The sequence below is a fragment of the Pelophylax lessonae genome (genome assembly GCF_965119305.1).
Source record: "Pelophylax lessonae genome assembly, chromosome: 1".
Lineage (NCBI taxonomy): Eukaryota > Metazoa > Chordata > Amphibia > Anura > Ranidae > Pelophylax > Pelophylax lessonae.
In genome coordinates this window covers 878,717,473-878,745,463 of record NC_138768.1, presented here as the reverse complement: position 1 = coordinate 878,745,463, position 27,991 = coordinate 878,717,473, and the positions used below count along the sequence as shown (strand labels likewise).

The following is a 27,991-nucleotide window of genomic DNA, read 5'->3' as shown; positions in this document are numbered from 1 at the left end:
CTATGGTAATCCGATATGGGTGGGTAAAAACTGTTTCCCACCATGGATTGCAGTGTATTACCATTACAAACTCGTCATAAAATGAAATGTGTTCTCTTAAAGGCAAACAAGAAGAGGACAAGAAAGAGAAGGCGAGAAGAAAACTTCAAGAGGAAGAGAAGAGGCGGCAGCAGCAGATCGAGCGAGAGAGGCAAATTCAGGAGGAGATTGAGAAGGAAAGTAAATTTCTAGAAGAAAAACAAGCCAAATTCAATAAGGAGCTGAAGATGAGAAGAAACAAAGGGTTACAAAGACAGAAGGAAACTCAAATCCTTCACTACATAGTAGAAGATGATGCCCTTCCCATCCAAAACACTGAGGTAACATACATGTACAGCATATATTATATACAGTATACTCACTGTGCTATTTAATTCTGATATATTTTGAAACCTCTGGTGCCTCCATAACATACAGATGAGTTTAGCGTAATTACATTATTCTGTAGAGCTATTACAGAGCACCTTGCGCAAGCTCCTGACAACGAGTCTGAGTATATGGAGTATTTAAGTATTCCCTGTGTAGCACCCTCAGTGTACAGTAGGTAAATATAGTTTGGCTCCCCTGTAGGCAGAGGAGTTGGGGTTAATTTGTTTGTGTTTAGCTGTAAAGAGCTCTAAGGGCTGTACCTCTGTTACCTCCCCCTGGTTTCTAGAACTTACTGGATAGTACTGGAACTTAGAGGGTAGCGGAACAGAGGCTAAAGTCTGAATATGTATGGAGTCTCCACAGATTCCTGGGTAGGCAAGGCTAATAATGTAGGGAGATAGACCATAAATGTTCAGAAGCCTAGCAGTGAGGGAAGGAGTCCAGTCATCTGAAGAGAACCTCTGTGCTCGGGGGCTCTAACCCTGGGCAGAAGGAAGGACAGGAGAGAGAAATTGGAAGAGAGAGAGCAGCAGAAGTCTCACACCTTTTCCAGCCTCAGCCAGGCTTAGGTAAAGCTACCCTGACAGTCAAGATCTACACCAGATGCATTAGCAAGTCCTCAAGATTTCTGTGGTTTTGTGAACAGGGTTCATACAAGTTCTACTGTATTTCCACGAGATTCCATTCTCTCATCCGACTCTACATCTGCAAATGGGATTTTAGCTTCAGGAGGACTTCCAATCTCCATCATTAAAGCTGATCAGATCTCCAACACCCTCTTCATTAGATGGGCTGACTATCTCAATTTTACCTCAAAAACCCTTTCAGGTAGAGGCAGAATTTTCTACTTCTGAAACTAAAGATCCTCTTCTTTCATTCTCAACTGTCTGAAGGCCAAAGCCAGTTCTTGGGTTACTAGTCATAGCCAGTGAGGCACTATCTCCTCATCACTGTGATCATCTTCTACTTGGTTGGTTGTTCTGTCCTCACTGCCGCAGCCGGGTTCTGAGGGGCAGTGATTTATTGCCTGGAGAGTTCGTGGACTAGGGTACTCCACCCGACTTTTAAAAAGAGAAGCAAATGATTCCGATGCCACATGGTCAAAGTGCCTATTTTCCTTCAGGGCAGATTTGATACATGGGCATCCCAGAGAGTAGTTTGCAGATGATGTAAGGGTAAGGTCGCCAGCGGTCTGGCAACTTGTGTTTTACAGGCACTCCTAGGTTCCTCAACAACACACAATCTCCTGGTTGAAAGTCATGCATCCTTACTTTCAGATTGAAAATTTGTTCCTCTGCTCTCGGTTGTAGCATTCTCCACCGCTTTCTCGTGGCCTGTTTTAGGTTCTTCTGTAGTCTAAATACTCTAGACTGAGAACCTCTAGAAACAAATCCTTAAAGCTAGATCCTATAAAGAAGTATATATATATATATATATATATATATATATATATATATATATATATATATATATATATATATATATATATATATATATATACATACATACATATATATACACACAAACCCGATTCCAAAAAAGTTGGGACGCTGTACAAATTGTGAATAAAAATAGAATGCAATGATGTGGAAGTTTCACATTTCAATATTTTATTCAGAATACAACATAGATGGCATATCAAATGTTTAAACTGAGAAAATGTATCATTTTAAGGGAAAAATAAGTTGATTTTAAATTTCATGGCATCAACACATCTCAAAAAAGTTGGGACAAGGCCATGTTTACCACTATGTGGCATCCCCTATTCTTTTTTATAACAGTCTGCAAACGTCTGGGGACTGAGGAGACAAGTTGCTCAAGTTTAGGAATAGGAATGTTGTCCCATTCTTGTCTAATACAGGCTTCTAGTTACTCAACTGTCTTAGGTCTTCTTTGTCGCATCTTCCTCTTTATGATGCGCCAAATGTTTTCTATGGGTAAAAGATCTGGACTGCAGGCTGGCCATTTCAGTACCCGGATCCTTCTTCTACGCAGCCATGATGTTGTAATTGATGCAGTATGTGGTCTGGCATTGTCATGTTGGAAAATGCAAGGTCTTCTCTGAAAGAGACGATGTCTGGATGGGAGCATATGTTGTTCTAGAACTTGGATATACCTTTCAGGATTGATGGAGCCTTTCCAGATGTGTAAGCTGCCCATGCCACATGCAATCATGCAACCCCATACCATCAGAGATGCAGGCTTCTGAACTGAGCGCTGATAACAACTTGGGTTGTCCTTGTCCTCTTTAGTCCAGATGACATGGCTGTGACGGGAGCCACTTTGGGCATGGGGGTTGTGGACCCCAAATTCCTTTTGAGAGGTTGGGGGGCACCATGCCCAGCCTTATGGGACTCTCTTATGTTTAAGTCACCCTGCATCTGTTATGGATGGGTGGTGAACACTGAAAATATGGTTTGGACTACTACAAATGGGACAGTCATATTCAGGAATAATGTCGCCCTTGTAATATGAAGATTTTTATTCCCTGTACAGCATGAGGTCTCTGACCAGGAAGTTCAACTCCTAATATGGTCATTCCAGGAAGTTCAATGTGGAGACGTGCTGTCTAAACAATGTTGCTTTTGGTCTGAGGTGGCTTTCCATTCACCTATTGTCAGGTGTGCTAATGACCTCACCTGCTGTCTGCTAAGGGATGTATTGACACTCAGAGTAATGTGTATTGAGGGCTCGTTAGGGAACCATTGTTCTGTGTCTGACTATTGTGTACATTGATTGCCCCCTGGGGCTTCTGTCTCCTGGCACATGGCAGTCCTTCTGGTCAAGCTATCTGACCAGCCCCTGTTGACTCATTTTCAAGTCCTCATTTGCATGGCAGTCCTTCTGGTCAAGCTATCTGACCAATCACTGCTGACTCATTTTCAATTCCTCATTTGCATGGCTAAAGAGGACCTGAATGGGAACTGCAGGTACTTTGCAATTAACCAATGGGAGGGCGGTTGTTGGGGGCAGGATGTTCCAAATTCTGTATAAAAGTGTGCTGTGTTCCTCCAATAAATTGTCTTCCTGTTTGAACTTACATACAGCCTGCCTAAGGTTTGTTCTAATGGATTCCGGACGGCACATAGCTGTAGTTCGGATCCCGGATCCTTGGTTGACCGAACCTTCAGACGTTGCGATCTGCAAGCTGACTGACTAGAAACAGAGGAGTGTCGGGAGAGCGGACAGAGCGAGCAAGGGTCTCGTCACATTATGGCGTCCCAGTTTTCCAAAAAGAACTTCAAATTTTGATTCGTCTGACCACAGAACTGTTTTCTACTTTGCCACAGTCCATTTTAAATGAGCCTTGGCCCAGAGAAAACGCCTGCGATTCTGGCTCATGTTTAGATATGGCTTCTTTTTTGGCCTATAGAGTTTAGCCAGCAACGGCGAATGGCACGGTGGATTGTGTTCACTGACAATGTTTTCTGGAAGTATTCCTGAGCCCATGTTGTGATGTCCATTACAGTAGCATTCCTGTATGTGATGCAGTCCCGTCTAAGGGGCCGAAGATCACCGCCATCCAGTATGGTTTTCCGGCCTTGACCCTTATGCACAGAGATTGTTCCAGATTCTCTGAATCTTTGGATGATAATATGCACTGTAGATGTTGATAACTTCAAACTCTTTGCAATTTTTCTCTGAGAAACTCCTTTCTGATATTGCTCCACTATTTGCCGCAGCATTGGGGGAATTGGTGATCCTCTGCCCATCTTGACTTCTGAGAGACACTGCCACTCTGAGAGGCTCTTTTTATATCCAATAATGTTGCCAATTGACCTAATAAGTTGCAAATTGTACATTTAACTTTTCCAGCCTCTTATTGCTACCTGTCCCATCTTTTTTGGAATCTGTAGCTCTCAAGAAATCCAAAATGAGCCAATATTTGGCATGACATTTCAAAATGTCTCACTTTCAACATTTGATATGTTATGTATATTATATTGTGAATAAAATATAGGTTTATGAGATTTGTAAATTAGTCCATTCCTTTTTTACTCAATTGTACAGTGTCCTCACTTTTTTGGATTTAGGTTTGTGTATATATATATATATATATATATATATATATATATATATATATATATATATATATCCTGTAAGAAAATGTAAAATCCAATCCTATATTATTCATATTGATTGAACAATCAATGGTATAGAAGTTATCAAACAAAATTGAGAGTAAAAACCAATTTGTTGACTCAACCATTATTAATGAGTGATAGTCAATAAATCAATACTAAAACTCACTGGGCTTTATCAAACCAAAATACTTTTATTAAAATATACTAGGAAATGTTACACTAAGTTAAAAAGGTACCCAAAACACACCATACCACACACACATAAAACCACACACATCCACCTCACTAACATACACAACACATGGTGACCCAATGATTTTAATATCATAACATGAATTATGTTCCTACAAAGCAGATATGGACAAGTGATATCTTTTCAAGATTCATATGGTGAGTGTTGGTGCCAAGATACATCTGACCACAGACACATGGTCTAGAAAACACGGACAGGGAAGGTATATCACTTTTACTGCCCACTGGGTGAACCTTCTGACGGCCGTCAAGCATGTAACCCGTGTAGATTTGGTTGTACCGCCACGGATTGCATGCAGGCCTGCCTCTTTTTCTCCTCCTCCTCCATCTCCTCCTCGGCTGACTCCTCCTTTTCCGCTGCTATCGTCTCTTCCGCTGCGCCGCCCAAGATCCCCAGAACCTATTCCACATGCCAGGTGAGGCGTTGCCATGCTATGCTGCGTCTGTTTTACCTGGAATCCAAGAGCCACACTGTTCCTGCACTCCTTTCAGCTTTGCGTTCACAGGCAGATCAGTGGCTGACACCGCTCAATTTGACAGTTGCTAAAGTGGTGTGCGACAATGGTGCCAATCTGCTGAGCATGCTGAAACTGGGCAAAATAACACACGTGCCATGCATGACACACGTCCTGAACTTGGTCGTGCAGCGATTCGTTGCCAAATACCCTGGGGTCCAGGACGTCTTGCGGCAGGCCAGGAAAATCTCGGGCCATTTCAGAAGATCTTACATAGCCATGGCTCCCTTGCTGACATTCAGCGGCGACCAAACCTGCCCGTCAGGCGTCTTATTTGTGACTGCCCGATGCGATGGAACTCAACCTTGCATATGCTTGATAGGCTGCTCCAGCAGAAACGTGCAGTTAACGACTACCTGTACTAACTCGGCGGCAGGACAGGTTCTGGGGAGCTTGGGTTTTTTTCACCTCGCCAGTGGCTGCTCATGCGCGACGCATGCAGACTTCTGCGGCCATTTGATGAGATTAACAAACTGGTCAGTCACGGCCAGGGCGCCATCAGTGACATCATACCTTACGCCTTCTTTCTGGAGCATGCATTGCGTCGTGTCATTGATCAAGCCATCAAGGAGCAGGAAGATGAGGAAGTCGCAATGTTGGATGAATTTCCAGGGGGTGCTAATCCATCTGAGACAAGTCAACAACAGGAGTCTAAAGAGGAGTCAGAGGAGGATGGTTCCGGGGCGGATGAGGAGGAGCAAGAAGAGTATGCTTTAAACCTTTCTGGGATCCCTGGTGTTATCCGTGGATAGGGGGAGGAGAACGAGGATGACATTATCCTGGATGATGAGCTGGAGCCAGGCCACTACACCGCTTCCAGTATAGTGCAAATGGGGGCCTTCATGCTCCAGTGTTTTAAGGGGGTCCCCCGTATAAAAAGCATTAAGGGCGAGGACAAGTACTGGGTGGCAACGTACTTAGATCCCCGGTACAAACAAAAAATGGCAGAAATGTTACCACCATCACAGAGGGCGGTCAGAATGCAGCACTTCCAGGCCTTGCTGCGAGAAATGCTGCATTCTGCTTTTGCATGCGCTGGCAGAGGAATTTCCAGTCACAGAGAGACAGTTGCTGGTAGCAATCCAACAGCGCCTGCAAGAAGAGGGCGGTTTGAAGATGTGTTGGTCACTTCAGATATGAGATCCTTCTTTCAGCTGACCCATCGACAGCTGTACTCCGGATCCAGCATCAGGGAATGCCTAGACCGACAGGTGTCCGACTACATCGGGTTAACGGCCAATGTTGACGCTCTGAGGAGTGATGAACCCCTGGACAACTGGGTGGGCAGGCTTGACCTCTGACCAGAGCTTGCACAATTTGCAATGGAACTGTTGGCTTGCCCCCCGTCCAGTGTCCTGTCCGAAAGGAAGTTCATCATAGTAGGGGAGATCATGACCGATAAGCGCACTCGCCTAGCTCATGACAGTGTAGACTACCTCACATTTATAAAAATTAATGAGGCATGGATCTCTGAGGAATTCAACACATGTGATCAGTAGACCATGTTTCATTTAAATTCCTCATGACAGGCCACAAATATCCGCCAGACCGCCATCCACCCACAACTATTCATGGTCCTTGTCTTTGCTAAATACAGCGGCATAAAAGGCATTTCATGTCCATTGATTGCCTAATTTTCGGGGCCTTTCATGGCCGACAATTATTTTTTCTGTCAATGCCTAATGTACCTTCAGCCACAGAATACTACGTTCTTAGCTGTCAGGTAAACCCATGTGGGCTAATTTTTGGGGCCTATACTGGCCGACACCTACTTCTGTATCCTGTGAATGCCTAATGTACCTTCAGCCACAGTATACTACGTTCTTAGCTGTCAGGTAAACCCATGTGGGCTAATTTTTTAGGCCTATACTGGCCGACGCTTACTTCTTTATCCTGTGAACGCTTTATTTTTCAGACTGGAATTGAAAATCAATGGGTCTGTAAATGTTCTGCCAAATTGTGGAATGGATGCGGTCCCATTTTACAGATGTATGAATGGACCCTATATGTATTAAACATGTATTTACCGGCTGCTGTCAGTTCTGGCTGATTTATGGAAAAAAAATAGGGCAACTTTTACAATTGCAATACTTCTTTTATGACATTGTCCATGTGGCGGGACTATTTGTGCACAGCTTGTAAGTCTTTTGTGGCTGCAAATATGATCTAAAGGTAGAGATGGCCTTGCGGTTGGCCCGTTGGTCGGTTCGCGGCAAATTTTGCTTGTTCGCTACCCGCCAAATGTTCGGACACATGGTGTTGTTTGTGGCGGCCATATTTGTTTACATTGGGGAGAACTTTGACCCGTGACACAGCCGTCAGGTGGAACGGGACAGCCAATTGAAACATTCCAGCACATGGACAGTCCCCCCTACCCTATAAATAGACCCGACCTGGCGGCCATTTCACATTCCGCTTTCTGCCAGTGTAGGGAAAGGTCTGCTGTGCTCATTAGGGAGAGTTTGCTAGACACATATAGTGCTGTGAAGATCCACAAAACTCCTTTTGAGGGCTTGTAATTCAGTATAGGTCTAGTATCTTTTGAGCTTAGGGAGAGGTATCCTGTGGTTGCTTTAGGGGCAGTTAGAGATCGGCTGCAGTCACACAGAAATCGCTTTGTCAATGCCCACATAAGTCATTTAAAATGCTCCAATGTCATTTTAGGGTCTATTACAGTCTCTTTACTATAGGGCCAGGTATCCTGTGGTTGCTTTAGAGGCAGTTAGAGATCGGCTGCGGTCACACAGAAATCGCTCTGTCAATGTCCACAAAAGTCATTTAATGTCGTTCTAGGGTCTATTACAGTCTCTTTACTATAGGGAGAGGTATCCTGTGGTTGCTTTAGGGGCAGTTAGAGATCGGCTGCGGTCACACAGAAACCCTATATGTATTAGACAATGTATTTACCGGCTGCTGTCAGTTCTGGCTGATTTATGAAAAAAAATATATATATTTTTTGCTGTAAAAAAAAAAATTAGGGCAACTTTTTCAATTGCAATACTTCTGTTATGACATTGTCCATGTGCTGGGACTATTTGTGCACAGCTAGTATGTCTTTTGTGGCTGCCAATATGACCTAAAGGTTTTTAAAGTTCGGCTCCCATTAAAGTCAATGGGGCCTGCTGCGAACTCGTGGGTTTGCGGACTTTTGAGAAAATTTGTGGCTGGCGTTCGCGAACCGCCCCAGCCGATGTTCGTCCATCACTACCTAAAGGTTTTTAAAGTTTGCCTCCCATTAAAGTCAATGGGGCCCGCCGCGAACTTGCGGTTCGCGGACATTTGAGAAAATTCGTGGCTGACCTACGCGAACCCCCCCCGGCCGATGTTCGTCCATCACTACTGCTGACCTCCCATCCTCATGTGTACAGAGAAGCCATCCATGACTCAGAGCTCTCCGGGGATCTTTCCAGGAACACGTTGTCACAACAATGTCAGGTCATCTCAGGAAGTTGGGGACAGCCGCCAGATACACATGACTCCACCCGCCATAAACCTCAACACACGCACTCCCCTGTACAGCCAATCAGTGCTCATCCATTCCTCTATCCTCCCAGCCATTGGCAGAGGATGGGCTTCTCTGGGGCTGGCTGTGCTGGAATTGGTGGGCGTGGCTTTATGCCGCAGAGTCTGTGTGTGTGTCTGTAAGCTGGTTGACACTGATTTGCCAGGACATGTCCCGGCAGAGTAAATTAGTAAATTAGTCAGGACAGGCTCCTATTTGCTGGGACTTTCTGGCAAAAAAGGGACAGTTGGCAAGTATGCACAGTATAGCGGTGCGGACCGCGATTTAAAGGGGCGGTGCACTTTTTTGTCTAAAACTTGCAAATTGGTGTCCCAAGGTGAAAATTCCCCCTCAGACTTTATTAGTGTGCATGTCGGACCATCCGGATCACAGTCTCTCATGTTTCTGTCTGCAGCTTTGAAAAATCTGGCGTCAAAGGTGGACTTGTGATGAAACAAGTCGCTACCCAGAAATGGCCACTGCTTTCTCAGTAGTCTGAATCAGAGCCTGATATGGTCGCCATGGACAATCCCATTCCTGAGGGATCCCTGTCCTCGCAGTCAGATGGTCAGGAGGATATGTCCTCCTTGGCTGCAGCGCGGGAACGCGCTAGAGTGGAAGCACTGATTCGTTTAGTAAGGGAAACGCAAATGGATGATGAGCCGACACAGTAAGGACAGCGGGTAGTTTTTGGCTCCCGCAAAGCCCAGAAGTCGGGTCAGGTGTTCCCTTGTCCCAAAGACTTTCACGATATTGTGAATGAGCTATGGCGGCGCATTAAGCATGTGCTAGTGGTGCAAAAGCGCTTTAAACGCCGTTATCCCTTTGCTGACTCAGTCTCAAATCACTGGACAGTGTTGCCTAAGGTGGATCATCCTGTTTCTATGTTGAACAACTGTACTGTGGTAACTGTGGAAGACTCCCCAGTGTTTACGGACCCGGTGGACTGGAATCCCTTTCCCGCCACCTACATTTGCTGGCGGGCTCAATACTTAGACCTGTATTCGTGTCTGTCCTGGTTTCTCAGATGGTTATGTATTAAAGTGCTTAGGGGTAACTTGAACACTGAGACAGTTCCCCCGACTCTAGTTCAGCTCACAGACCAGGAGGCCCAGACCCTGGTGTACCTGTGTGCTGCAGCCCTGGACGCGGCTCCTCTGGTTGGGGATTGCCATGCGCCACATGGTGTGGCTGCAGAGCTGGTTGGCGGACCTGGCATTTAATAAGGCCTTAACTGATCTCTCATTTTTGGGTGAACGGCTATTTGGGGACTCTTTGGGGTGGGGGGACGTCTGCGTTACTTTCAGGAACCCTGGACGTCTGATTCAGGACAAATGGCTTCACAAACGAATTTGTTCAGGATACGAGATCGAATTTCAGTCTCGTCCAGCAGGCAGATTGTTTCCCTCCAATCTCCGTCTGTCTCTGGATCACTTGAAGGCTCTCAGGGAGGCAGTGCAGGATCTCCTTGCACAGGGAATGATTGTGTCGGTTCCTCAGCAGGAGAAGTTTTCCAGGTTTTTTTTTCACACCTGTTTACGGTGACCAGAAAGGAGGGCAAGGTGCGTCCAATTTTGAACCTCAAGTCACTGAACCACTTTGTGCAGGTGCACAAGTTTTGGATGGAATCCGTTTGATCGGTGTTAGCGTCTTTAAATCAAGGGGATTTTCTGGCATCCATCGATATCAAAGTTGCGTATCTGCAAATCCCTATATTCGGGGGTCATCAGCGGTCTCTCCATTTCGCAGGTCCCATTTGCTCAATTTCACACAAGACCTCTACGGATAGAGATTCTTGTCAAGGATCCGCAGTCCTTTGACAGAATGGCATGTCTGAGCCGGTCCATGAGGTTAGAGCTCTAGAGCTCTGGTGGTGGCTTCTGCCGCCCGCTCTGAGCCAGGGCAAGTCTTTTCTACCACTGATGTAGACAGTAGTCACCACAGATGCCAGCCTGTTGGGCTGGGGTGGAGTGCTGAACAGTCTCTGTGCCCAGGGAATCTGGCCAACGGAGGAATCCTCCTTGCTGAAAAATGTCCTGGAGCTCAGGGCAATCAGGATCTGCCTGCTCCACTGGATGACTCGGCTGCACGGCTTTCCAGTTCGGGTACAATCCGACAATGCCATGGCTGTGGCTTACATCAATCATCCAAGGGGCACCAAAAGTGCCCGGGCGCCCCAGGAAATGGCTGAGATTCTGACTTGGGCCGGGAACATGTCCCGGCTCTCTCCGCAGCTCACATTTCAGGAGTGGAGAACTGGCAGGCGGATTACCTGAGTCGTCTGGTTCTGGATCAGGGGGAATGGTCCCTGCATCCAGAGATTTTTTTTATCTCCTGTGTGCCCAGCGGGGAACTCCGGAGGTGGATCTGTTTCATCTTGTCTGCACAAGAAGGTAAATAGGTTCGTGGCCAGGGCTTGAAAACCTCTGGCCGGCGCCGCACATGCATTGGTGGTTCATTGGAGCCAATATCGGCTGCTTTATGTCTTTCCTCTGATACAGCTGTTGTTGAGGTTCCTCCGCAGGTTGGCGGTGGAAAAGGTGCCAGTTATTCCGGTGGCCCCAGACTGGCCTCGCCGGTCGTGGTACGCAGACCTGGTAAAGATGGTCATCGTGCATCCTTTGTGGCTGCCTCTAAGAGAGGATCTGCTGTCTCAAGGGCCTGTCTTCCATCCTGCTTTACGATCGCTGGCTTTGACGGCATGGCTGTTGAAGGCCAGGTTTTGATAGACAGAGGTCTCTCTGAATCTGTGATTCCTACCCAGTTGAGGGCTAGAAAAACGACTTCCAGGATAATTTATCATCGTACTTGGAAGATGTATATTACAGGGTGTGAGTCACAAAAATTGCATCCTCGCTTGTTTTCGGTGGAGGGTCTTGTCTTTCTTGCAGAAAGGAGTTGAGCAAAGCGTTGGCTTTGGGCATGATCAAGGGCCAGGTGTCAGCCTTAGCCATTTACTTCCAACATTCGTTGGCAACTAATTCATCGATTCGCACCTTTATTCCAGGGGCGCGTCATCTGGCTCCTCCTTCCTTTACCTCCGTGGGATTTGAATTTGGTTTTGTCTGTTCTTCAACAGCTTTCTTTTGAGAATATTAGGGACATATCTCTGCCTTTGTTATCTCAGAAGGTTGCCTTTCTGGGGGCAATTACTTCTGCCCGCAGAGTGTCTGAGTTGGAGGCGCTTTCCTGTTGTTCGTCTTATTTGGTCGTTCATAGAGAAAAGGTAGTTCTCCGACCTAATCAGTCTTCCCTTCCTAAGGTGGTGTCTCATTTTCACCTCAATGAAGTTATTGTGTTTTGTCCTCGCTCTGTCCTCAGCCTAAACATCCCAAGGAATTTGCCTTCCATTCTCTGGATGTGGTTCGGGCGATCAGGGTTTACGTGTCGGCCACAGAGCTTTTTAGGACATCCAATTCTCTGTTTGTCCTTACTGAGGGATCTCGTAAGGGTTCAGCTGCGTCTGTGGCGACCAAATCCAGATGGATCAGGCAGACAGTTGTTCAGGCCTGTTCATTGAAGGGTCAGGTTCCTCCTTTCCCTGTGAAGGCGCATTATTCTAGAGCGCTGAGTGCCTCTTGGTCTGTTATCTCCTTATACTATTATATATAATACTCTGCACTGTCCTCCCATCTACAGATCTCCTATACTGGTCATATACTGGTCTGTTATCTCCTTATACTATTATATATAATACTCTGAACTGCAGCATCAGGCCTCTCTTACTCGAGTGTGTAAAGTGGTAGACTTATTGGCATTCTCGGATGCCTCCACCACTTGCCGACCACTTACTGAGCTGGTACTGCGGCAAAGTGGCTCGTTATCGTCTGGCGACGTAGACCTACGTCACCAGACTCTCCCCGCCGCCGGAGGCTCGCTCCCGCTGTATTCAGACACAGCGGGAGTTGGGCCAGGGGAGGAGAGGCGGTGATCACCACCGCTCTTCCCTGATCGTCAGGGATCGAGTGAGGAAATCCACCCGCTTGTGTAAACAAAGCGGGCGGATCTCCTAAGTGACAGACAGGGACAGATTACAGGATTCAGTATAGCTGAACCTGCGATCTGTGCCTGTGTCACACAATCCCCTCCCCCCACACACGTCAGTAAGCATGAGGCATACATTTAACCCCTTGATCACCAATAAAGGTAACCCCTTCCCTGCCAGTGTCATTATTACAGTAACAGTGCATATTTATAGCACTGTTTACTATAGTAATGTCACTGGTACCCCCAAAAGTGTCAAATGACAGTCAGGGGTCCGATCTGTCCGCCGCAATGTCGCAGTCCCGCAAAAAAACGCAGATCGCCGCCATAAATAATAAAAATGACAAATCTTTCCCGTAGTTAGTAAACCACCAAAAGAAAGCTATATTTGTGGGGGAAAAAAGGACATAAATTTAATTTGGGTATAGCGTCACACGACTGCGCAATTGTCCGTTAAAATAATGCAGTGCCGAATCGCGAAATCTAGCCTGGTCAGGAATGGGGTAAAATCTTCCGGTCTTAAAGCGGTTAAAAATACGCTCATTGAGGATTTTTTTTGTCAAAGACATGTAGCTAAATACATTTTGGCCTAAATATATGACAAAAATTGAATATATTGGATATATTTTCAACTGTCAAAGTAGAAAATGTCAATTTTTTCGCAAATTTTCGCTCTTTTTTTATTAATATCGCAAAAAATGAAAAGCGCAGAGGTGATCAAATACCACCAAAGGAAGCTCTGTTTGTGGGAAAAAAAGGACGTAAATTTTGTTTGGGTACAGGGTTGCATGACCGCGCAATTGTCAGTTAAATTTGCGCAGTGCCAAGTTGCAAAAAGTGGCCTAGACGTTAAGCAGGAAAATCCTCCGGTGGAAAAGTGGTTAAAGAGACTTGGTTTTTTCACTTTAAGGGGTTGAATTTTTTATTTTTTGTGGGTAAGCTCCTGTTGGTACTGGTTGAGTTTTTTGTTACCCAGTTGGCTACGTTTTTAGCCTAGGAAATACGTTAACAGTTTTGTTTGCTTTCTTCCCACCCCTCATGCCTATACTGCTTTGGGACGTCCCAATTGTGAAGAAGCATAAGATCTGTGTCTGTCAATGGACGATATTTTGGGGAGGGTTGTCTTCTTTTCACTGCTTGCTATGAAACTCAAATGAGAGCACAGTGTGTCTGGGGTTATGTCATGAGGGACAGCCCCTATAGGCTTGTCGAGTGAAAACTTTTCACTGCCTAGTATACTCCTGTAGATGGCGCATAACCCAATAGTGAAGAAGCATAGGATCTGCGTCTGTCAATGGACTTCAGAGAAAAGGATTTTATGATAAGGTCTTACAAAAATCCAATTTTTTGCTTGCTCATGCTTTGATGATGGAAATCAGCAGAGCTTTTGCTCATTTACTAGATCTCTGGAGCAACTGCTCTTGCAGAGTGCAACTGCAATTTGCAAAGTGGACAGTTTATTTGCCTTAAATAAATCAAACCCTTTGCTTCTCCCACCAGCATCAGGTTCCAGGCACAGGAAGTAAATGCAAACTAGCTCCATAGGTCCTTGACTTTATAAATATCCCATGGGTGCAGCTTTTACTGGCAAGGTCTTCCTTTGGATGCATGGTAAACAGGAGTAACAATAGCTCTCTACTTCGGCACCAATGTTAGGCCAATAGAACCTGTCCCTGACTAACCTAAACAGCCTGATAGGGTCTAAGTGTCCATGTTCATCAAGGAGAGCAGCCATGACAGTCTGACACTTTTCTTGGGAGTTCTTAGAGGGGGCAACACTGCAAGTCTTCACTTTGGGGTGGCTCCAATGGATTCAGCTCCAACAGTTCTCTTGAATCTATTGACGATGCCCTGACATAGAGCTTGTACTTCTTAGGATGTCACATAAGTCCAGCCATTTGACTCTTTGGTTGGCATACGAGGCCTTTGAGACAAAGCATAAGCATCTCTGTTCCCTGTTCCGGGTCAATACTTCAGACTGAACTGAAATCCAGACGGGGCCATCAGCCATCAATGCCCGGTAGCATCTAGCTCAGTCGAGGAAAATAGGTACGTCAGTAGATTATTATTTGTCCTCCCCACCAAAGAGGCTCTGTACAGATAATCTTTTAACTTATCTACTACAGCCCACTCTAAGGCCAGAAACTCCAGCTTCTGCACAGGATAGTTCTTTTCAGACGGGGTCAAACTTTGTCTCACATATACTATGGGGCAAAGTTCACCATCCTGTTCCTGGTATAGAACCCCACCGAACCCTTCTTGGCTGGCATCCACATGAAGCTTGTATAGCTTGGTTGGATCTGCATGGACCAGTATCGGTGCTTGTGTGAGGCCTCTCTTGAGGTGATGGAAAGCTTTCTCACACTCGCTGCTGGGCAAAGAGATGTAGTACTACGTCGCTCGCTCCCGCCGCTTAAGGCACGATCCTGCGCGCCCCCGGCCCCGCTGATGGTCTGATTGGGTTCAGAACCGATCAGTCATCAGGTCCAGGCCAATAATTTTTGGCCTGGACCTGTTGATCAGTCCTGCCCAATCAGAGACTGACCTGTGCCTGTGTAATGTAAACACAGGCACAGAAATGCCCCGCTCTCTCCTCCCAAAATCCTTTTTTGGATTCAGAGAGAAGAGAGAGGATCAGAACTGTGAGAACTGCACACAGCACAATTGCACACACCTAGCTAGGCACACTTAACATCCGATCACCCCCCCTAGTTAACCCCTACACCTCCTGTCACAACACAAACCGTATACAGTATATAGCTGTTTCCTATATTCCTGTATTGATGTGAGTTGTGACCTGGTTTAGCGCTTACGGCCGTTCCTTTCAGGGTTAGAATAACCGCCACCCCCCCAATAAAGATTTAACCCCATGATCCCCCCTGATCACCCCCAGTTAACCCCTCCCCCCATCACATTGCACACTATATACAGGTAATATAGTGGTTTACTGTATATCTGTGATGGTGTGAGTGTGACTTCAGTTAGCGCTAGCGAGTTAGTTTCGTAGGTTTAGGGTCCCCGCCACCCTCAGCAATAAAGATTGAACCCCCTGATCACCCCCAGTTAACCCCTTCATTGCCTTGTCACAGTGTCACTTTTATAGCGTACAGTTTTTTTTCTGATCACTATTATTAGTGACACAGGTGACATTAGTTAGTGTTAGCGTCAGTTTAGGACAGCGCAGATCCCCGGCGCATAGTTAGAAATATTTGTTAACCCCTTGATTACCACATACACACACATACACCTCCATTACTAGTATAGTGTTTGAACAGATCCATATCTGATCTGATCAGAACTATACTAGCGTCCCCATAGTTTAGGGTTCCCAAAATGCAGTGTTTGCACTGATTCCTGCCAACACCTGCGTTTAGCCCCTCCACTCAGCCCACCCCACCCCACCCCACCCAGGCAAGTGCAGAAATAAATAGATTACTGTCACTTACAAAAAACACAAAACCGCTGTGTTAGCAGAGTCAGGCCTGATCCCTACTAGCATTAGCAGTTTTTTGGTAGTGGTTGAAATAGTCCTTGACAGCCAGGTGCTTTTTTACCTGTGAGTCACACAACTGTACCGGTAAATTTAGTGGCTAAAATTACCAAACGGTGGTACAGTAGTGAAGAGGCCTACAGTATACTAACCATGTCAGATGAGAGCGATGGGGAAGCCTCACTGGCAGAATCAGGGTCAGTATAGGAACCTGAAGATAGCAGCAGCTCCCTGACAGACCGCTCTGAAGACGGATGGGTCCCTGCTAAGACTAGGCGCACCTGACCCCATTCTGGAGTTGCTGAGGTGCAGGAATCGCAGGATGCTCGTATGGAGCAGAGTGTTGGTACTAGTGCCGCTCAGCCTTCTGGGGAACTGGCAAGCACCAGCGACCTAGTACACCCTGGACCTAGAACAACCAGCCCTGCAGTATCACTTGGTGACGTGGCGAGTCCCATAAGTGCAGTTGAAGCTGGTGCGGTGGCTAGCACAAGTAGTGGTCCACAGCCACCGCGTATTCGAAGACAGGCCCGTAGAGCCCATAGTGCCCTCCCTGATGCGTTGGTATATCCTAATTGGCAGCCCACTGATACTACAGCGCCCGTACTCCCCCCCCCCCTCCCATTCACTGCCCAACCTGGAATCCACGTGAAAACAGCCAATTTTACTCCCCTGAATTTTTAGGAGCTGTTTTTCACAGAAGATCTTTTCAGATCATATGTGGACCAAAGCAATTTATACGCTGGTCATCACATTGTCGCCAACCCAAATTCGTCCCTTGCCAGACAATCCGGCTGGAAACCTATAATGGTTTCCGAGTTTAAAACCTTTCTGAGCCTTTCCCTTAACATTAGCATAACCAAAAGGAGTGAGTTGCGGTTATATTGGTCCACTAACCCAATTCACCATGTCCAGGGCGAGATACGAGAAAATTCTGTGGTTTATGCACTTACACGACAATAAAATCTGTCATCCTCGGGGAGACGCTGAATATGACCGGCTCCACAAAGTTCGGCCCCTCGTAAATCACTTCAATCAGTGGTTTGCAGCCTTGTTTACCCCCCCCCCCCCAACAATTTGTCTGCTTTGATGAGTCCCTGATTAAGTTTACTGGAGCTTGCTATGAAACAGTATCTCCCCAGCAAGCATGCCAGATATGGGGTCAAGCTGTATAAGCTGTGTGACAGGGCCACAGGCTATACAGTTAGTTCCCGGGTTTACGAAAGAAAAGATAGCACTATGGAGCCCCCCAACTGCCCAGACTAAAAAGGGAGCAGCGGCAAGATAGTTTGGGACTTGGTGTCACCCATATTTGGAAAGGGGTACCATTTGTATGTGGACAATTTTTACACAAGCGTGCCACTTTTTAGTCACTTGCTTTAATTACAAATTGGTGCATGTGGCACCGTGCGACCTAACCGTGGGCGCTTTCCCCAACGGCTTGTAAATAACCGTCTTAGTCGGGGGGAGAGAGCCTGCTTGAAAACGGACAAATTGCTTGCAGTGAAGTGAAGGGATACACGGATGTTTTCGTTCTGTCCTCTCTTCACGCAGACACGACAGTCCAAATTACTATGGCAACTGGCGTTTTGGAGAAACCCCTCTGTGTCCACCACTATAATCTTAATATGGGAAGGGTGGACCTCAACGACCAGCTTTTGGCGCCGTACTTAGTTGCCCGTAAAGCCAGAGGCTGGTACAAAAAAGTGTCTGTTTATTTATTCCAATTGGCTATGCTGAACGCCTTTGTCCTATACAGGGCGTCAGGACGAACCGGATCTTTCCTAGAATTCCAGGAAGAGATCTTTGGAGCCTACCTGTATCCAGGAGGTGCTCCTGCCCAACTTCCCCTACCAGATGAAGTGAGCCGGCTGCATGAGAGGCATTTTCCACAAGTCCTCCCGCGTACCCCTACCAGAAGAAACCCCCAATGAAGATGTCGTGTCTGTAGCAGGTGCGGATTTAGGCATGACACCTGTTTTTATTGTCCCTTCTGTCCTTACCAACCTGGTCTCTGCATCAGGGAATGTTTCCAACGCTACCACACACTAGTGGAGTATTAGTGTAGGGTACAGCACGACACAGTGTAGGGCACACTAACATCGGGTCTCGAAAGATGTTTGATGGCGATCAACATTTTGAGAGACCCTAACCTGGAAAGTTGCAGTTCAAAAAAAAAAAAGTGTAAAAAAAAAAAAAAACAAGTGTTACAAAAATGACAAAAGAATATAAAATAAAAAAGCCAAAAATAGTTGTCGTTTGAGTTATTTTTCTGTTCTTCTACTCTTCCTACTGTACTTTTACTGTACTTTGTTATTGTTTTTCATTCTATTATTATCCAGTTTGCTTTGCAGCTACACTCATCGGCTGGCACACTGATTTTATATATTCTGACACAAACAGCGTTTGCGCTCAACATATATGGAAATCTCTGATGGCAGCGCTGTTGTAGGTTGATTTCACCACTGCAGTTAAAAAACATTTAGGTATATATGGATTTTGTCATGTATACCCGCTATTAAGAAGTGGGTTTGGATGTTTGGGCGGCTAATGGTGGGTATACTACACAATTTTCTTGCAGAGATTTCTGTTAGGTTCTCTTTTTTTCGTTCAGCCCACAGGCTGCATGAAAAAAAAAAGAAAAAAAACCTACACTATATGCCAAACAAGGACCAGCAATGTACTGGTACGTTGCTGGACTTTGAGTGGTTATACCAGGATGATGCCTGCAGATTTAGGCATCATCTTGGTATCATTTTTTACAGCCAGCGGTCGGCTTACATGTAAAAGCAATCCTAGCGAATAATTGGCCGCTAGACTGCTTTTACAAGCAGTGGGAGGGGACTCTCGGGCTCTCCTGTCCCACCGGTTAACCTGAGAGTGCAGCCGGTGGTTCAATTATCTAACCATAGAGCTGATTGGAGACGAGAATGGCTCCAATCATCTCTATGGCCTAAGATACCGGAAGCTACGAGCATTTCATGACTTCTGTTTCGTCAGAAATAAACAGCGCCATTGGGAAATTGGGAAAGCATCTTATCACACCAATCTTGGTGTGGTCAGATCTGTTAAAGGTCAGAGGAGAGATCTAGAGTCCATTTTTTTTTTAAAAAAGAGTACCTGTCACTACAGATTGCTATCATAGGGGATATTTAAATTCACTGTGATAACAATAAAAATGATAAAAAAAATGTAAGGAAAGGTGTCAAAATAACATAAAAAAGCAAAATTAATAAAAAAAAGTCAAGCCCCCCATGCTTGCGCGCAAAGACGCATGCAAGCGTTGGTCTAGTGTCATATGTAAACCGCAATTGCAGCATGCATGTGAGGTATCGCCACGAACACCAGGTCAAGGGCAGTAATTATTGCAGTAGACCTCCTCTGTAAGTCTAAAGTGGTAACCTGTAGAGACTTTTAAAGGCTTTTAAAAATGTACGTAGTTTGTTGCCGCTGCACAGGCATGTACAATTTTTAAAGCATGTCATGTTTGGTATCTGTGTACTCGGCATAAGATCATCTTTTAAATTTTACCAAACAATTTGGAATTATATAGTGTATATGTGCATTAAATTTAAAAAAAAATGCATTTTTTCGCAGAAAATGTGTATGGAAAATCTGTGCGCAAATACCGTGTGACAAAAAGATTTGCAACATCTACCATTTTGTTCTGTAGGGCCTCTGCTTTAAAATAATATATAATATTTGGGGGTTCAAAGTAATTTTCTAGTGAAAAAAAAAATATTTTTTTCATGTAAACAAAAAGTCACAGAAAAGGCTTGTTCTTCAAGTGGTTAGAAGAGTGGGTGATGTATGGCTAAGATTGAGCATAAAATGCCAGGACAGTTCAAACACCCCCCAAATGACCCCTTTTTGAAAAGTAGACACCCGAAGCTAATTGCTGAGAGGCATGTTGATTCCATGGAGTATTTTATATTTTGCCCTAAGTTTTGGGAAGGTGACAATTTGTTTTTTTTTTTTTTACACAAAGTTGTCACTAAATTATATATTGCTCACGCATGCCATGGGTATATGTAAAATGACACCCCAAAATACATTCTGCTGCTTCTCCTGAGTACAGGGATACCCCGTGTGAGACTTTTTGGGAGCCTAGCTGTGTACGGGACCCCGAAAGCCAATCACCACCTTCAGGTTTTCTAGTGGCGTAAATTGGACATTTTACCTCTGCACTACCTGTCACAGTTTCAGAGGCCCTGAAATTTCAAGATAGCACAACCCCCCCCCCCCCCCCCCAAATGACCCCATTTTACAAAGTAGACACTCCAAGCTATTTGCTGAGAGGCATGGTGAGTATTTTGCAGCTCTCATTTATTTTGGAAAATGAAGAAAAAAAAAGGGAAATGCATTTTTGTCCCTCTTTTTTCAAATTCCAAAACTTTGTGACAAAAAGTGAGATCTGCAAAACACTCAACATGCCTCTCTACTAATAGCTTAGGGTGTCTACTTTCCGAAAAGGGGTCATTTGGGGGGGGGGGGGGTTTTATGCTGTCTTGGCATTTCATGGCCTCCGAAACTGTGATAGGTAGTGAGGAGTGAAATCAACAATTTACGCCCTTGGAAAGCCTGAAGGTGGTGATTGGTTTTCGGGGTCCTGTACGCGGCTAGACTGCAAAAAATTCTCACACATGGGGTATCCCCAAACTCAGGAAAAGCAGCAGAATGTATTTTGGTGTGTCATTTCACATATACCTATGGCATGTGTGAGCAATCTATCATTTAGTGACAACATTGTGTAAAAAAATATAAATAAAAAATAAATTTCCCGGAACTTGTAGCAAAATATAAAATATTCCATGGACTCACCATGCCTCTCAGCAAATAGCTTGGAGTGTTTACTTTGCAAAATGGGGTCATTTGGGGGGGGGGGGGTGATATCTTGAAATTTCAGGGCCTCTGAACCTGTGACAGGTAGTGCGCAAGTAAACTGCACAATTTACGCCATTAGAAAACCTGAAGGTGGTGATTGGTTTTCGGGGTCCCATACACAGCTAGGCTCCCAAAAAGTCTCACACATGTGTGTGGTATCCCTGTACTCAGGAGAAGCAGCAGAATGTATTTTGGGGTGTCATTCCACATGTACCCATGGCATGTGTGAGAAATTTATCTTTTAGTGACAGCTTTGTGATAAAAAAAAAAATGTATTTTCCCAAAACTTGTGGCAAAATATATAATATTCCATGGACTCACCATGCCTCTCAGCAAACAGCTTGGGGTGTCTACGTTCCAAAATGGGGTTATTTGGGGGGTGGGGGGGTTGTGCTATCTTGACATTTCAGGGCTTCCTAAACAGTGATAGGTAGTGAGAAAATGCAATGAAAAATGTACGCCCTTTGAAATTCTGAAGGTGGTGATTGGTTTCCGGGGTCCCCTACACAGCTAGGCTCCCAAAAAGTCTCACACATGTGGTATCCCTGTACTCAGGAGAAGCAGCAGAATATATTTTGGGGTGTAATTGCACATATACCCATGGCATGTGTGAGAAATATATAATTTCAATGACAACTTTGTGTAAAAAAAAAAATAGTTTTTAGTCATTTTTCAAAGACCTGTGACAAAAAAAAATGAAATATTCAATGAGCTCAACATGCCTCTCAGGACATTCCTTTGGATGTCTACTTTCTAAAAAGTGGTAATTTGGGGGGGGGGGGGGGTTGTACTGCCCTGCCATTTTAGCACTTCATGAAATGAGATAGGCAGTCAGAAAGTAAAAGCTGCATAAATTCCAGTATTTACACCATAGTTTGTAGACGCTATAACTTTTGCGCAAACCAATAAAAATACACTCATTGAGATGTTTTTTGTCAAAGACATGTAGCTAAATAGATTTTGGCCAAAATATATGACATAAATTGAGTATATTGGATATTTTTCAAAAGACAAAGTTAAAAATGTCATTTTTTCTCAAAATTTTCGCTTTTTTTATTAATATCGCAAAAAATAAAAAGCACAGAGGTGATTAAATACCACCAAAAGAAATCTCTGTTTGTGGGGAAAAAAAAGGATGTAAATTTAGTTTGGGTACAGCATTGCATGAATGCGCAATTGTCAGTTAGTCACGCAGTGCCAAGTTGAAAAAAGGGGCCTGGTCTTTGAGCAGCCAAATCCTCCAGTCTGAAAGTGGTTAAATAAACAAAAAAATGACTAACTCCACTTTAAGTAAAGAAATAATCTGAAATTGGACCAGGTAGAATTGTCAACATTAGGGTCGGTAGCATATTTTATCCTGATCAAAAGAATTTTGCTTTAGTAATTTGTTAAAGGCATTGGACAAAAGGGGGTGCTAAGTAATTAGCAAATTAATACCATTTAAAATCTTAGTCAAAAAACTTTTCATTGATTAATATGACTCATACAGAAGATATTTTAAAAACATTCCTGTTTACTTTCCTTTTTTCTTTTTACAAAGGTTAAAGATGTAGAGGAGAAATTCAGCAAACTCTTGACCATGCATGGCATTCTGGAAGATGGAATAATGCAAAACAAAAGTTTAGCTGAGAGGATCATTGCACTGCGATGTAAAATGATACAAGTCTATGCTCTAAAACATAATTCACCTCGTCATGCCTTCCATAATTTGGATCATGTGTTTTGTTATGAGAATTTGTCTCTAACAGAACAAGTTAGGCTCCTGAAAGCCCTGATGGAGGTCACCATGACCGATGCCACAATGGAAGACACTCCTATCTCATCTAGAGCAACAGAAATGGAAGAGAAGACGGTATTTCTGCTCCGGGTGATAAAAGAGCTCTATCAAGACAGTAGGACCACAGCTGGGAACATTGTTCTGAACATGATCCAAGATTTTTCAGATGTCTGTAAGGAACAACTGACTCTGATCCTGTTCAATGAAATTTGGAATCCTGTCCAGGCATTAACATTTTACTTAGAAGCTTGCGAAGCTGGAACCTCCCAGGAGAACATACAAACAATTCTCCATCAAGTAAAGACATTCCACCTTGGACTCGATGCGCCAGTTGATGTTCTGCAAGAAAAAGACCCTTTGCCATATCTGAACACAAAAATTATGAAGGAAACTGATAAAGACGTAAAGACACTCATGCAAGAAATGAGACAGCTGAGCCATCCAGAAAATGTCCTAAATTTTCTTGAAAATGTCTTAGAAATATTGATGCCTGATCTTGCCAAGTATGCAGAGAAAGAACTTGATGCTAAAATGAAAAAAAAAGGGATCCAAATGATAAGGGATTTTGATCTGACCAATCCCAGTGTGGAAGTTATGGTGAAAATCTTGATTACTTTATCAGTAGCAGTTAAAGTCACCACAACTGTTATTTCTGAAAACCAAAATGTGGAGGGATATTTTCCTCGAGCCACTCAGTTTGCTTCTGTCATAAGTCTGCTCCTTTCAAATTCTCATGATGGTAATGGTTGTCTGTTGGAAATTGCTACTGGAGAAGGAAAATCCTGTATTGTGGCATTGTTTGCCTTGATACTGGCAATAAGAGGAAAAACAGTAGATATTATCACCAGTTCTCCAGTCTTGGCTCGTCGAGATGCAGAAGAATGGAGTAAACTATATGAAAAATTTGATATAACCTGCAGTGCTATTCCTCCAGCCCATTTACAGGTATCCGCTGATTCCAAAAAAACAGCTGCAGCCATTCGTAAGGCCTATAATTCACACATTGTATATGGAACGGTTGAAGACTTTGCTGCTGACATTCTGAGACAGGAATTTGAAAGACAAAAGACCCGAAATGAACGCAAGTTTGATGTCGCCATCGTTGATGAGGTGGATTATATGACCTTGGACAATGGAGTACAAATTAATTTTCTTACTCACGATGCTACGGGGATGAGACACTTGGACCAGCTACTGACGGCAATTTGGGCAAAACTCCATAAGTGTCAAATAATCATGGCGGAATCAGGTGAGGTGTACTGGACTCCAGGAATACAATATTTTCACAAGCTTGCAACAGATACTGTTTTTGGACAGGAAACATCTGAGCATTTCAGTTCTATTAATATTATAGAATTTGGGGTGCAGCTCGGTCTCCTCAGTGAAGAAGAACTACAAGAGGTTAAAGTTCAGACATCTTCTGAAACAAGTGACCTACAACAGACAGAGCTAGAAAAACTGATAGTAAAATTTGGACCACAGCAAGAGAAAGATCTGCTGAAAGTCTTTGGCAAAGTTTTGGAAGATTCCATTCAGTTTAGGTTTTATGAACTAAAGGATGACAAAGCTTCTTTTATTGAAAGCAGCTGTGATTCCGGAGAGCCAGTCAGGGTCCTCCTCCTCCCTCAAGGACAAGCATGTGTGCTGATGACAATAAAACAGCTGGTAAATATCACCGTTGAAGAACTATCTCTGAAAATTAAATACTCTGACGACTACAGACCAGAAGATATGACTGATAATAAAGGTTACATTTTAATCCCTAAACACCTGAAAGAGTACACCAAGAATCGACTTCCTGTCTTTGTGGAGAATGCTCTTCAGGCCATCATGATGGAAAAGGGTAGAGAATACACCATAGACAGCAGAGACAAATCAAATTCACCCGAGCATCATAGCATCATTCCAATTGACTTTAAATCCACAGGTGTGTTGGAGAAAAGCAAGCGCTGGGGAGATGGTCTGCAGCAATTTCTGGAATTAAAACACAGACTAGCCTTATCTCAAATATCTTGTGTCACCAACTTCATGTCCAACTTCCATTTCTTTCAGAGATACCTCTCTGGTTATGGAATATATGGGGTGTCGGGTACTCTAGGGGATGAAGCTGATTTTACCTTTCTGAAGAAGCATTTCAAAACATACTGCTATCCTATGCCCACTCATCGTTACACTAAGAGGTTGGAGCTACCAGTTCTGCAAGTGGTTGGAGGTCGGGAAGGCTGAATTAGGGAAATCTGTATGTTGGTGGAGATACAAACAAGTCCAAGATATGGGACCAAAGGACAATGTGTTATGGTGGTTTGTGAGGATGTAAAAACTGCAGAAGAACTTCGCTGTCAGTTGCTCAACATTGGGGAAATATCCAATCCAGACAAAATTACTATGTACACCAAAAGTGACCAACACAATGTAGAAACAAAAACATTTCAGTCAGGTGAAGTCATTTTGGCAACAAATCTTGGTGGTCGAGGAACAGATATCAAAGTTACAGAAGAAGTGAACAAAAGCGGAGGTCTAAGTGTCATTCTTACTCATTTTCCCAGCAACAGAAGAGTAGAAAAGCAAATATTTGGACGTACATCACGTAAAGGAAATCCAGGAATGGTGCAGATGGTGTTAAATCAGAATGATCTGGCTGCTTCATATCAGGGACAAACTGTGGAGGAAATGAGAAAACTGAGGGAAAATTATGAAAAAGAACGTATTTCAGACATGGAAAATGGCAAGTTTGTGATAGTCAACATGCGTCATGAGCTCTATACTTCGTTTTGTCAGCACATGAAGAAGTTTGACAGTCATTATTCAGAGGAGGAGAAACAGGAATCTTACAGTCAACAAAGCGTGGAAGCAACCTCAAAAATGGATTACCATCCTGCCCTAAACTCCTTAAAAGAGACCTGGGCTTTATGGCTCACCACTCATGAAGATGACATCAATGACCACAAGGACTTGGGGCCATTAAAAGATAATCTTAGCTTAATTCTGGAGGCCAAGTCTGAGAACCTTCTACAAGGAAGAAGTGATAATTTTTATGACTATGTTAAGGTCGCTGTGGATCGGACATGCTTACACAAAAATGACAAGAAAAATGATTATGGTGCATTATCATATTGGAAAAAAATGGAAAAAGCTGACAATATGTATCGGGCGATCTCCCTGTACAATCGTGCCTTCATAACTATTAACATGGCCAAGAAAGACTATAAGCAAGAAGCTATTTCCTTATTGAAACAAGCCAAAGAAGCTCTGAACATTTATGCCTCTGAAATCTGCAACATAATTGTTTTTGGAGACTTGGCCCAGTGCTCAAGATTTGAACAACACAATCATGAATCTAATTTTGACTTGCAGAAACAAACAAAGATGCAATTGCTGAATTCTTGGAAAAATTACATTGAAAATTCAATAAAAATGTTGGAGGATTTGGACAGAGAAAGAAAGGATGCAGTAACTGAGCTGACCAGTGTGTTCACACTCTCCACAACTGAGAACAGCAGTAAAGTAGAGACAGATGAGATGTACCTTCTCTATGATTATGGACTTTCCTTTGTCTATGAGGTGAAACAAAAGCCAAAGTTCTGCTTTGATGCCCTCATTTGTTTTTTTCTTGGAGCAGCACAAATTCTAGCTGGGATATTGGTTTGTGGATTAACATGTGGAGCAGCAAGTCAGTTTGGATTCGGTCTTATCTCTGAAGGTGTTAGTGACATGGTGGCAGGCATAGAAGGTATGATCACGGGTACTTTTAGCTGGGTGCAATGGGCAGTATCAAAAGCCATAAGTATCGGAGTGTCTCTTGCAACAGTGGGGTTCAAATTAATTATTAAAGGTTCTAAAGCAATGTTCAACATCACCAAAGACCTTCTCAAAGGAACACGGACATTCAGCTCACTAGCTAAGGATGCAATTAAATCAGGAAAGATCGTTTTTTCATCAGCCACTTCTGGTCTAAAATCACTAACATCTTCAGCAACGAGGGACACAGTCATAAAATCCTTTAAGGGACTTGCCACCAACCCAGCTGCAAAGAAGGCCATGCTTGGGAGTGCAAAACATGCTTTCAAGGAACTGGGCAAGCATGGAGTATTAAAAGCATCAGAATTTGCTATTGATGCAACTGTTAAAAAAGTACTTAAAAAGATTTTTGAGTTATGCTTTTTAAATAAAATACACACCACTGTAAAGAACAATAAAGATCTGGAGGAAGGTCTCATCAACTTTATTGTAACTCAAGCTGTGCCAGAGACTGCAAAGGACCAATCTATAGATTATGGGATACCCCTACAAAAAAAAAAAATCATAAAAGAGTCGATGACAAATTTTGTTCAGCTTGCTGTGGAAGAAATCTTCAGTCATCATAAAACCTACAATGAAGTTCGATCACACCTGAAAATTGCTACCAACTTTATTATACAAATACTAGAAAAACGCTTGTCCTCATCGAGACTGGATAAAGTTACGCTGTGCACATGCATTGCAGATGCAGGAATAGAAATTGCAGATCTTGTAAAATCGTTTCCCATTGAGTCAATAATCAATGAAAAATTAATACCTTTAATTGTCTCTAAAATGTCTAAATGCTCTTCTAGTGTGAAAGATGCACGTAGCGAGTTCAAAGAGGTTCTCAAATTAAAAGAAGAAATGCAGGAAACAGTATCAGAATATGTATCCAGAACTTTTATTGATCTGCTGCTTGACCACTTTTTTTCCCTCCTGCAAACTACATGGGAAATCCCTTATGTAAAAAAAAATGTGACAAAAATGACAGACAAAGCAAAGGAGTGGCTTAACAAGACACCACATACAGACTTTGGTAATAACCAAAATATGAATGTGGAGCAAAATCACAGGAATGGAGAGCAAGACACCCAAATAGAGCCAGAGGAAGCTGATTCACAAATAGCCACATTTCTAATGGATGAGGACAGAGATTTTGACCTGGAACTCAATGTCCTAACTAAGAGTGACCTAATTGATGGTCGAGGAGTAAAAATTAAATCTATAAATGAGGATGGAGCAACTGTGTCCACAGAAAATTACCCCGGAAAGAACTCATCATCTGAGACCATTGAGCTTCACATGAAGAGGTAA

General features: G+C 43.8%; 2 protein-coding genes across 2 annotated transcripts in view; both read left to right on the top strand.

Moving 5' to 3' along the window:
* Positions 1 to 27,991, top strand: part of LOC309550539 (uncharacterized protein) — a gene marked incomplete at both ends in the record, with an annotated part of 1,004,737 nt that overhangs the window by 217,443 nt on the left and 759,303 nt on the right. The gene's annotated exons all lie outside the window — the stretch shown is intronic.
* Positions 16 to 27,991, top strand: LOC309547555 (uncharacterized protein; the record flags this gene model as incomplete). The annotated part of the gene is given in 4 exon segments (XM_082247432.1): positions 16 to 19; positions 103 to 359; positions 22,661 to 25,120; positions 25,124 to 27,991. Coding segments are annotated over 4 exon segments (5,589 nt in total).